General features: G+C 40.3%; 1 protein-coding gene across 1 annotated transcript in view; it reads right to left on the bottom strand.

Moving 5' to 3' along the window:
* The window catches only part of HBS1L (HBS1 like translational GTPase), a 41,983-nt gene that overhangs the window by 14,533 nt on the left and 14,251 nt on the right, over positions 1-13,199 (bottom strand). Inside the window, exons 5-7 of the mRNA XM_081907146.1 lie at positions 3,628-3,736; positions 1,379-1,623; positions 1,100-1,265 (exon numbers count right to left, since the gene is read on the bottom strand). Coding sequence (XP_081763272.1) covers positions 1,100-1,265; positions 1,379-1,623; positions 3,628-3,736 — 520 coding nt within the window. The remainder of the gene's footprint in view (positions 1-1,099; positions 1,266-1,378; positions 1,624-3,627; positions 3,737-13,199) is intronic.

Genomic DNA, 13,199 nt, shown 5'->3' with positions numbered 1-13,199 from the left:
TGCTACATAAGCAATGGCAACAAACAAAACCCAGTATCAATAGCCTTAGAGAAGGATATTTGCAAACTGTATGGAGCATCCTGAGGTTCCCTGGAAGCTGATCACGGGCTCCTTAGTAGGAGTGAACTAACCACCACCCCCATGCAATTATTACATCACAATCGCATCCAACTATGCACCTTCACAGGAGAATTTGGGGTATGCTCTTGAGAACTCCCCATCCATGTGGAGTACAATTATACTGCTTCATATGGGATAACACTGTGGCCCAAAAAACCAAGTGTGCACTCCATAAAATGATCCAGAATCTTGAAAAACACATATAAGGAGTGCAGCGTGAACAAGGGTTCCATGGCAGAGGCTCAGAACATATAAGTGGTCCTGTTGGATCAGACCAAAGGTCCATCTACTCCAGCATTCTGTTCGCACTGTGGCCAGCCTATGCCTGAAGGTTTGATGAGAAGGACCCGAATGTAACAGCACTCTCCCCCACTTGTGGTTCCCAACAACTACAACTACAACTGAGTCATACTATCTTAAATCGCAGAGGTAGTATGTATAGTAGCCATTAATGGTCCTAGCCCTCTTCCAACATTCAGCTTCAATGGATGGTCCTCAGTTCTAGCATTATGAGTGGGGGGGGGGGAAATATTTATGCTTTCTCCGTGCCAGGCATAATCTTATACAGCTTTTTTCTCAGGTAAAAAGCCACAAATATTGCAACAGTTTTCTCAAGAAGTGTGGCTCCAATTCCTAAATCATTTCAGTTGCCTTTTTCTGAACCTCTTCTGACACTATATTATTTACCAGGTGAACCATCTAGGACTAAACACAGTGTTCTAAGTGAGGTCATAGGAGATTCCTCTACAGGCAAGTCTTTGCAGAAGAGATTCCTTTTCATGCAGAAAGTTTGAATGCCACAGCTTCTTTCCTCAATTCACAAGAAAGGAGAACAATTCTACCTGCATAGCATTTATTCCACTAATTTAATCATATCTTATTCATGCTAACGGTAAACATCAATGTGCACTATTAAAAGTGCATTACAAATAATACTTCACACACACACACACACACATACATATTGTATATTGCTCACCTCTCTCTCTCTTCCCCTGTCTCATCCAAGACCCATGCATAAGCAAATGATGCCTTTCCAGCTTTCTTTGATTCTTGCTCATATTTGTGCATGGTTCGTTTGTTCACATTGCCCAGAAGATACAGCAAATGACCCATGAGGGTACTTTTTCCTGCATCAACATGTCCTAAGAATAGGAAATACATGTGGGATTATCTCTGATGGACACATGTTAAAAGCCACTTGAGGGGAGAATTGTTTATGTGTATTCAGATCATTTTCACTCCAAAAAAATATTACCTATTACCACAAGGTTAAGTAGATGTTTTCCTCCTTGTCTTTTCTCCAGCTCAGCTTTCACATCTATTTGCTGTTTTGCTTTTCCGGACTTTTTCACTGAAGTTGGTGTCAAGGTTGGTTCTTCTGATACTTGAACAGTCTGGGGTGGGAAAGCTGGTTTAGGTAGAATCTCAGTAACCCCCACATTGGCATCTCCAGCTGAGAGTCCCTTTTGTGGCATATGCCCATTCTCTTCAGCATTCACACTGGAAAAAGCAAAGAATGAACTTTAAGAGGAGATTCACAACTCTACAGAACAAATGAAATTCATTCTTACACATTCATCAAAACTGCAAAATAAAGGAGCAGAGGCAAGCTAGCAAACAGCCACAGACAGTGGGTAAATACAGACAATCATTTACTAAACAGTGACTTACTACAGTGTGAATGTCAAGCAATTGGCAGGGCAGAGCAGAATCAGTACAGAAGGGACTCATAGCACTCTTCTTCCCTGGAGTTATGAGTAGGCACAAAATTGTGGCAAGGTTCCCTTCACCACTTGGTCAGACCATAGCCTGCCAAATTGTCCTACTCACTCTGTGCTAAGTTCTTACTTGGCAAAGGGTCATCTGAACTTATCTGCTGAATAGCTTGCTTGAAATGCTGGCTTTACAAACGATAAATGGCATTCCAACTGTTGTTTGGTAGGGTACCTCCACTCACAGAAGGCTCTTTGATCCAGCTGAGACTTCTGCTAGCAGAACAGGGAAGGGGGCAATTTCTGCCAATTCTCCCTCTGTCTGCAACGCCCCCCCAAAAAAAAAACTGTTCCAGAATTGCAGGGAATCCTTCAGAAGAACATGGGAGATGGTGTGCAGAAAGAAAAGGAAATTGGCAAAAGTCATCTCCCTCTCCACTTCACAGATAGAAGCCTCTGTTGAAATAGAACTATAAGTCGAGAGACACCACATGACATAAACCTCCATGTAAGCAATTTAGTGGTCCTGCGGCACACAAGGAGCTCTCCACACAGATCTTTGGATCAGGACCATGGTCTGCCAAGAGTAATTCTGAAATGCATACTTTACTCAATTACTCTCAAGAAGACACTGCTGCTACATATGCTTGAAGGCCTACCAAGAGGGGATTTGGAACTGTATTTGTGATTCTGAGTAAGTCTGTGTATACATACACACAGAGAATCTCCAGCAAAAGTGTCAGGTATATATGCACAAGTATGCGGAGGTATAGCAGAATATAAAGAAAATTAATAATAGTGAAAGTAGTTTAAATTGGACCACCTGTTGAACTGTTGCTCAAGAACACGTCATTTACGTTTGGTTCTTAACACAGGTTTGAGCCATAGCTATGAAGAGATGCTGAACATGCACACTTGCTTTATAAATTTAGAATGTAAACTATGAAGACTCCAGCAAGATACTGACCATGCAAGATTGAAGTTGCTCCATTTGTCTTAACGTAGATGTTCGATCACAATATGTGGTCATATCCATTGCCCTAAATACAAGTATATGTATGTTGCATTCAGACAATCTGTTACTTCTACTTTACTGATTTTATTTCAGAATTCCCCCTCTTCAAACCTTCAGGCATAGGCCAATTGAAAAGTCTGGTTGAGAATAACTGAGTAAAGAACACATTTCAGAATTACTCTTAGCAGACCATGGCCCTGATCCAAGGGCCTGTGTAAAGAGCTCCATGCTTGCAGCAACGCCACTGGATATTTGCAGAAGCAGCCCCATGTATTCTACTACTTGCCATGCTATTTATACATGAAGAGTTATATCTACTTGTAGGCGGCTCTTTAATCTAGCAGAGGCTTCTATCAGTGCACCAGTCCATTGTCAGAATGGCTGTCACAGGTCTACAGATGGACAACATAAAACCTCTCCTTTTCCCCTCTTTCAATCATTATACTTCAAATAACTGAGCTTGCGACAATTCAATTTGCAAAGTTGTATTTTAAACTAACCTCCAGAAAATTTTGCACCCTGTGAAACAGATTATTTTAATGTGGCTAGCTGTTTTCTCTGTGCTACTCAGAGTGAAAGATTCTTTTTCAAAAAAACTCACGAATGCAAGATGCCTTTTTCTGAAAGTAATTATGAGTCAAACAAGAAGCCATGCTGCTCAGTTCTGTGACATATTGACTAAATTTTTGTAAAAATAGACCCCCAAAAATCTTGATACAGGTGCACCAATCTGAAGGAAGATGATGCCAGTGTACCTTGCAAGGGGTGAAGGCTTACCATGGAACTTCAAAGCCGGTAGTTTGTCTCTTTCCAGACACAGTCATTTTGGTAACTTTGGGCACGACATCAGATTCAATTCTGCTTGTCTGGGAATCTCTGACTTTTCCTAGTAGGAAAGAAAATAATGCATATATAGCATAAGCACAGTGCAAACAGGCTTAAACTTCAGTGTAGTCCAATGTGTTATCTTGGTAGATTTAGCAACTGATAACTTTTAGCTTTCTAAAAACCAGGTTTGCTAAAAATAAAAATTTGTATAGTTGTATCCAAGGAAAAAGCTGCTTTTGTAGCAATGTAGACTATACGTGTGAACATTCAGAGCAGCTTATTAAGATTTTTAGCCATCCTGAGCTTTTGAAAGCGGAAGAAAGGGAAACCTAAAATTAACAAATAAAATATTTATTCTGTATCTATGTCTTCTATCTCAAAAGGTGTGCCAAAAACTTGTAGCCAATGCCCATCGTATTTGGCATCCTAATTATGGAAGTTTTCTTATGTAATGGCTGGATGTTTTTGAAACTCCCCTAACTTCAAATAGGTGAGGTTCTCATTTTTTTAACCTTCTGTTGATGCTGTATTTGAGATAATATCCTTTTTAACATTCCCCCCCCACTCTGACTTTGTTGTACTGCCCATGTTTCTCCTTTTATCAAAAGCTAAATGTAAAGCACATATAGTTATATTTGTCTGAATGCACTTATAATAGTTTCTCCCTGTATGTGTTCCCAAATAATGAGGTCCATCTTTCCAGACATTTGTTTCTTTTTGCAAACTTCTGAGTCTGTGTGTTTCTGCTGCAGTATTCTAGGTGTTTTTATTCCACTGTGGCTGATGTGGCCTTTTAAATGTGTCTTGCTTTTTCTTATTATGTTATTTTGTGGTTTTATATGCATTTTATGGTTTTATATTGTAAACCACCCTGTAATCTTCAGATGAAGGGTAGTGTATAATTTAATTCAAGCCAGATATTGACAGGGAAGGGGAAGGACATTTTCCTAAAGGATAGGGTGATACAGCAGTTCGCAGCTGGGCGCCACAACCAAGTGATTGCCCTGCCAACCTAGCAGTTCCAAAGCACGTCAAAGTGCAAGTAGATAAGTATCGCTTCGGTGGGAAGGTAAACGGCGTTTCCGTGCACTGCTCTGGTTCGCCAGAAGCGGCTTAGTCATGCTGGCCACATGACCCAGAAGCTGTATGCTGGCTCCCTCGGCCAATAAAGCAAGATGAGCACCGCAACCCCAGAGTTGGCCACGACTGGACCTAATGGTCAGGGCCCCTTTACCTTTACTATGTTTGACTAATTTGCATAATTTATTCAACTTACGGATTGTAGATTTCCTTGGTTCAGAATTTATTTAATTGTCCCAGGGCACAATATTCACAGTATTCAGTAATCTCTCCCTCTCACCCACACTCCAGTGTGCTGTACTTGGTTCTACTTTGTTAAAGCTGTGGGCTGCACTAATGGTACATTTCAAAACTAGTGGGTTTAACATGTTAACAGAACGTACTGAGCAGAGGAAGTCTTTCATCCTGCCCGTCTAACGCTGCCCTAGATTCCCTTGCCTACTGATGAACTGGGGTCATCACCTAAGTGTGTGACTAGGTATGGCCTCGCTCTACTTCGAGACGTTCAGCAACTTGCAAGCTGTTTTTGAATAATTCCCCAAGAAAGAAGAATGAGTTATTTAGAAAAAGGTTATTTCCTAAATAGAAGTTACACCAGGGGGTTTCCAAGTAAAAGCCCTGTTGCTTTCAGCTGCAACTTCTTTATAAAGCTTGTGAGCCTGTACGCACACGGTAATTTCTTGTTCAAGTAAGATGTTCAGGGGCCCCAAGTAGACACACTCATGTACGGTGTGTGTGGCAAAGAACCAGGCAGGCACACTTTCAGACTGGTAGCAGTTTCCATAACTGCAGCAACCACAATAACTAAGAGCCACCTGGATCTCACAGTGCATTTGTCATGCGAGCAGAGCCTCATATAGCCTGCAAAGACAAACAAAATGCTACTGAGTTTAGGGGAAAAGAACTTTGAAAATACTACATACAGATATCTAAATGACTGCCCCTGCACCCAAGTGAGTTCTTAAGAATATAGGAGTCATCTGGAGCAGGCCAAATGTCCAAATATGGCTAGCTAGCTATGGGAAGCTCACAACCAGGGCCTGAGGTAACCTAGAGAGGATAGCCCAATCCAGTTCTGTGAAACGTGCATAGATTACATGCATCTTCTTCCTGATATAATCCAGTGGGCTATCCTGAAGTAATTCCCATCAATGTTTTGTCCATAAATGTGTCACATAATGATAAAACATTGCCTACCACCTACAGAAAACAGAGCAAGATTCAAACTTATTGTGCTATTGTTACGTATGGAATCGTCGTTGTTGTGCAAGAAGTGGTGCATAAAGAGGAACTGTCGCAGAGTATGATAAAAGTGGTTGTGCACCAACTTTCACAAGTACAAGACAAGCCCTGGATTCAGCTCTAAACTAAGAACAAGATTCCGTTAGCAGAATGGCTTGTGAGAGCAGGGTGCCACAACTGGTTATCACCCAAACTGACTACAAGCTCAAACGAAAACAGAGTTTTTTAACTGATTAGTGCACATTTGATACACCACACAATAGAATCAATAGAGTTCAGTATGAAAATAATGTCACTCTGCTTGCAAGAAAAACACACAAAATCAGATATTGCTGTGTGCAGCTTAAACTTGTTCATGGGATTTTGCTTCATTTTACAACTGCATTGCTCTAGTTACATGTGAACCACCAAATAAGTATTGTTCAACAGGGTGAAACAAGCTACCTGCCCGAACTGACAGAAGATTTAGGGAAAAGAAAATGCATGGGAGCACAGCAAACAAATGATACATGACTAGCAGCCTAAGATAAATGAGAGTTCATTTATATAAGATATAAATGAAGATGTCCACGGTGCCCAAATGGTCCAATATGTTCGGTTACATCTCAGGCAAACTGTTGCCTTCAAGCTGTGAGAACAATATTTCAGGACTCATTTGCGCAGTAAACATGCTTCCCAAAGGCAGTCTCTGATTATCTGATTCTCACATTCTGCTATAACCACAAATGTGTTTGTGGTGTTTCCTTAGTCAACGTATCTTACGAAATGACTCCAATGTGTGTTTCATTGACAATCAGGGAAAACATTGTGTGATGTTATGCGCAGTTGTCTGACCATAAATAGGCATGCAAAAAGCAGTGTCAGCACTAAATGGGGGATAGCCCTACCAACATTTCTCTACAAACCAGTTAATCTAAACTGAAAGTTTATGTAGTCCAAGGTAACGTTCAACACAATTAATAGAATTTCTGTTGAGGTTCTGGTTCGTTATGAGTATGTAAAACTGAAAGTACAACATGTAACGAGTCGATACTTTTACTGCAATTCAGTCATGTTTCCAGAAACGAAGTAGTATCAAGCAGCAAATCTGACGTTACAACACCAGAGGATGGTGCTGTTAACAGATCAGTTTACCAGTGTACTTTACAAATCAAACATAACAAAACCTTTAGGCCTAACTTATGTTTGGTGATTTCATTGTGTCCACTCTGAATATGATTTAGTCAGAGGCAATCCTAAGTCTTAAACTCATGATAGCATCCACATTAGTGGAAGTCCCAAGTTTAAGCAAATGTGTCTGCAAATCTACAGACAGGCTCATCTACACAGGAATAAAAATTACACCAGTGTGTGACCTTTCTATTATGAGGAAAGCATTTCTTCCTTCCAAAACATGTTAAATGATAAAATCAAAGTTCATACAGAAACCAGATGCCCAAAATGCACATAGGGTTGGGACTCTGGGAGTGAAACTACATATATGAAAAACAAGGTTGCCGCTGAAAACAGCAGTCCCAACTGAGTTCTCTGCCTTCACATCTGTACCTCCAACTTACTGTGCCCAGATGTCATTATGATTAACATCCCCCACCTCCAATAACATGGAGTGATGGGTGTCAAAATGTTACTGCTACCCCAAAAAAGTGCACAACCCAGGCTGCTGCTTTTGGTGGAAGCCTTGTGCATCTTCCACAGAGTCTCTTGTCCAACACAATGTTACTGCATACACTCAGCATGTGTGCTGTTAAAATATATTTCACTTTGCCGTTCTAGATGAGCTATAGTTTCAGGCATGATTCATCATCCAGTATGTTCCATAAGAAGCTCTGTGGACAGAGATCAAAGCACCCAGTCCTAAATATTATGGGGAATGACACCATTCGTCCCACCACCTAATAAATGTACATTTCATACACTACTGTCCAATATTCTTGCTACATTATCCACAAATTAAGTATGGAAAAGAACTGCATTTTTCCAGCCCATTATAACTTTATACTTTGTAATAGTAAGTTAACCATTCTAGGGACAATAAGAATTGGCAACTTGAATAATTTAGCAGCTTTAAAAATATTTCAATTTTTCTGCAACTGACAGCAAGTTTAAATTTAACCAGCAAACCAAATATAACTTTCTGTGATGCCATTACATTGGATACTATCTAAAAAAGGCAAAGCTAACTGGAAATTAAATAATAATAATAATAATAATAATAATAATAATAATAATAATAAACCTTTATTGTCACTACACCACCCGTGTGCAGTGAAATTAAATGAGCCCCCCCCCCCGGTACACTCAGTCTTATTCGTGCTCTGTGTGCTTGTCGGAAGTCAATTACACCACTATTTTTTTTTCCATTCAGCAGCCCAACAGCCCACGGATAAAAACTGTTCTTCAACCTGTTTGTGCAGCTGACTATACTTCTTTATCTCCTGCCCGAAGGTAGGAGATTGAAGAAGTGCTGGCCAGGGTGTAAGTCATCCCTAAGAATTTTCCTCGCTCTCTTGAGGCAGCGGTCTCCCACAATGTCATCTAGCGAACTCCAAGGGCAGCCCATGATGTCATATGCTGTATTCGCCACCCTCTGTAGGGACTTCCTGTCCGTGGCTGTTAAACCAGTGTACCACACTGTTATACACTATGAAAGGACACTTTCTATTGTTCTTTCGCAAGACCCTGAAGAAATGGAGTCTCTGTTGGGCCTTCCTAACCACCTGGGTTGTACTGATTTTCCAAGTGAAGTCTTCACTAACGTAAACTCCCAGGAATTTAAAGGAAGAGACTCTCTCCACACACACACCCCTGATATACAATGGGGCTAGTTCCTCTCTCTTCCTCCAAAAGTCCAAAACAATCTCCTTTGTCTTGCTGATATTCAGGGGCAAGTTGTTCTCTAGGCACTGTGTGCAGAATTTTTGAACCTCCTCCCTATATGCTGATTCATCTCCATCTGTAATTAGACGCATTATGGTGATATCATCTGCAAACTTAATAATTGCAGTGGATGGGTCAGATGAAATGCAGTCATATGTATACAACAAGTACAGGTAGGGACTCAGCATGCATCCCTGTGGGGTGCCAATGCTGAGCTTCAGAGAGGTAGATGTAACAGGCCCAATCCTCACTATTTGTGTGCGATCCCTCAGAAAGTCTTTAATCCAATCACAGATGGTAGGGGAAAGGTCCAGGTCCACCAGCTTTTTAGTAATAATGTCCGGAAGGATGGTATTAAAAGCCGAGCTATAATCAATAAACAGGATTCTGACATAATTGCCCGGTCTCTCCAGATGACTCGCTTCAAGGTGAAAAGCTGTGGCTACGGCATCGACTGTTGACTTATTTCTCCTGTAAGCGAACTGGTGTTCATCAAAATCCGGTGGAAAACATGTCCTAAGTTGTTGAAGAACCAATCTCTCAAAGCATTTCATCACTACAGATGTTAATGCAATGGGTCTGTAGTCATTTAGGCAGTTAATTGCTGTTTTCTTTGGGACTGGGACAATGGTGGCTGCTTTCAAACATGATGATACACAAGCAGGCTGCAGGGAAATGTTAAAAATCCTTGTCAGGACCCCTGCTAGTTGATCAGCACAGTTTTTTACCACTTTCCCCAGCAGCCATCCGGACCAGCCACTTTGCTAGGATTCACTGCCCACAATGCAGCTTTCACTTGATGGTCATATAGAATAAGTAGGTGAGAGTTTATAGGTTGGCAGGCAGGAGCCGTGACACTTGATCTTTCTACCTCATAGCGGGCAAAGATGTTCAGCTCCTCCACTAACACATCAGCCTTAACCTGTTCCTCGTATTGCCCTTGTAGTTGGTTAGGTGCTGCAGTCCCTGCCACACTTGTTTCATGTTGTTATCAGCTAGGCAATTCTCCACTTTAAGCTTTTTTTTTTTTTTTTGGCCGCCTTAATGCCTTTCCTGAGCTTTCTTCTTGCCCCTCTGTATGTATCTGTGTTCCCTGCCTTAAAGGCATTATCCTGAGCTTTCAAGAGTAACCTTACTTCAGCAGTCATCCAGGGTTTGCTGTTCCCATAAACTCTAATGCACCTCTCCGTTGTTACATTATCGGTGCACACTTTGATATAGGAAAGCACAGGAAATAAAATAAACACACACTGTTCTCCTTTGCACATGTAAATGAGATAGATTTCATACCTTTTAAGTGCACAAAAATTGAAGGCAGATGACCTGTAGTTATTGAAACTTAAAATAGCAAGTTAATTCATTTTATAAATCCCCATCCGGTGAGCTTGCTTTGGCTTAGAAATGGAAAAATGAGCTAGTAGTTTGAAAATTTCAGTCTATATTGTCTTTCTAATATCTCTGCCTTGCTAAACATTGAGCATTCCCCTCCCTACTTATTATCTGCTCTTCTCGTTATTATTAAATGTGAAAATCCACCAGTTCCCAAGGACAGTATCACCTAGAAATTTTTAGCAGCAACAGTTACAATGGAGGGGCAACCTGTGGCCGCATACCTGTTCTTGGACTGAAACTCTCATCAACCCCCAGACTGGCCAATGGTGAGGGCTGATGGAAGCTAAAATCCAACATCTCACAAGGGCCCCCATTCCTGTTCTACGTCTCTTACACATATAACCACGTATATTGGATTTGTTAATTCATGTATTTTTAAATAGTAATTTTTGTCACACCAGAACAGATTTCTGAATACACTGTAAAGTCCAACACAAGAAGAAGAAGAAGAGTTTGGATTTGATATCCCGCCTTTCACTCCCCTTCAGGAGTCTCAAAGCGGCTAAAATTCTCCTTTCCCTTCCTCCCCCACAACAAACACTCTGTGAGGTGAGTGGGGCTGAGAGACTTCAGAGAAGTGTAACTGGCCCAAGGTCACCCAGCAGCTGCATGTGGAGGAGCGGAGACGCGAACCCGGTTCCCCAGATTATGTCACTACCGCTCTTAACCACTACACCACACTGGCTCTCGAGTTCACTTGTGTTTTACTTTCACCATTAATAAGCATGTTAGCAGCACAATTGTTTTGTAGTACTGATACCTCTTACCTATATACTCAGATTAGCTTACGTTTCAAGCGACTTCCATGATAAATGAAAGTCTGCTAATAACTATGTGACACATGCACCTGTCCATTCAACATCTTTTTTTGTGTATTGGGGAGATTACAACTGTAGCATCGGAGCCAACTCTGCACATCCAGGCACTGTGGTCTAAACCACTGAGCCTCTTGGGCTTGCCAAATGGAAGGATGGCGGTTCGGATCCGTGTCATGGAGTGAGCTCCCATTGCTCTGTCCCAGCTTCTGCAATCCTAGCAGTTCGAAAGCACACCAGTGCAGGTAGATAAATAGGTACTGCTGAAGATCAGTGTCCTATGGAGCAGCCAAACCACATGGAAAGATAAGACTCTTGAATAATACAAGCACAATTACGATAAGAGAGCGAATGAAGGAATATACAGAATGCTATCCAAGATACAGTTTCAGGAGAGAAAAATAGCCAAACCAACACTTTTGTTTTTCTGCTAAATTTCAGATTATAAGATGGGTCGTGGTTTATTTTTAAAAATAGTTTATGTGTTTCCATATTTTATTTTCAATTTTCAATAATTTAACAATTTAACATCCAAATTACTTATTTATTCATCCCTTCTAGACTCCCCCCCATGCCTGGTTTCCAATTTCTCCCCTTTATTACCTTACACATCTTTACTTTTTGTGCTTTCATCTTGTATTTTTTTCTTGTGAACCACCCTGAAATATATGAATCTAATAAATACTACTCCTCCTACTCTTTATTTTAAAAACCCCACAAAAACCCATTAATTTTCTTTCTATACAAAATTAGATAAGGAGCCAACACAGTTCACCATTCTATATTGTTGGTAGGCTAGATTTATATACAAGAATGTCAATAACAGCAGCACCAAGCTGAAGGACATTAAAAATACTGAATAGATGCTTTCACATTCTTTGCTATCTAAATGTGTTAGCAGTAACACATTGACAGAAAGAAGTATTTGAAATCAGAGTGTGAAACTGCTAAAGCTGCTTTGAATCTCATTTGCAAAAGGTAATACAAAGCTGTATCAATGCAGTAGGCTGATTAAGCACCTGAACAAATCAGCCCTCTTAGCTCCTATGATATTGAATGTTACCAATTCAATCAACAATGAAAAAATTAGCACACATCATATGTATGGTGACACTTATTGTACCTTGTATATATAGAAAAAGCTATTACAGCACTTGATTAAAAAGGTATCATCAGTACAGTGAACACTATAGCTAGGCCTTGCATCATGAACGTATACTGAACAATTGAAAGTATATTCTTAACTTTTAAATGGTTTTTATTGTATTTTTTTTGTTTTATTCTATAAACCACCTTGATCTATTTTTGACACAATATATAAATATTGTTATATATAAATAAAAGTAAACTAACAAATGTGCCCAGAAGGTTGCTGTTTTTTAAAAAGAAAAATCAGGGTCATGCTATCAGCTACCTGATTTTAAATAAAGGAAATACTGAATTATGGTTGCACTTTAATGCACATTTATTTGGGTGCCAGTCCCACAGAAGTTAATAGAACTTACAACTGATTAAACACACACATATAAGGCTTTAATACCTGCTGAGAGAGGAAAATGTATGTCCTTGTGGGTGAATCCCCATAAGTAGTTGCAGCCACTGAATAAAGTTGACAGCTCAGTTAGGAAGATTTGGAACTGAGGCTCCATTCCACACAGAGGCAATAACAACCATCCTGTGCTAAGAAGCTGCAGTACCACTCTCAAGAATTTTAATTTAAAATATTTCCTATGTGATACAAGAAAAGAAGTAGGCAAAGAAGCAAGCAAAGGACAAAGAATTGACCAGCTTCATAGAGTCCTTCCTACTATGTCAGATTCAAGACAACCCTTTAAGCTGATACAACTCTGTGTGCCGAAATTCAGAGTATAGAAGCTTTGCAGGGAGTCAGACAAATGGTACTCCTCTTCGTATGACACCAGCTTGCCAATGGCTCAGCAGAGATTTGTTCCTGCCTTCAATGACCCTGTAATGAGAAACTTAAAAAAAAAAGGACCTTTTGCATGCAAAGCCTGTGTTCACTGAGCTATAGCAGTCTGCAGCTGTGCTGGACATACCTTAACCCATAGCTCTTCAAACAAAAAACCCACTCAATTTCTAATACATAAAACTGCA

The sequence above is a fragment of the Podarcis melisellensis genome, assembly GCF_964234715.1.
Source record: "Podarcis melisellensis genome assembly, chromosome: 3".
Lineage (NCBI taxonomy): Eukaryota > Metazoa > Chordata > Lepidosauria > Squamata > Lacertidae > Podarcis > Podarcis melisellensis.
Note: the sequence above shows the minus strand (reverse complement) of the source record. Positions and strands in the feature narration are given on the sequence as shown.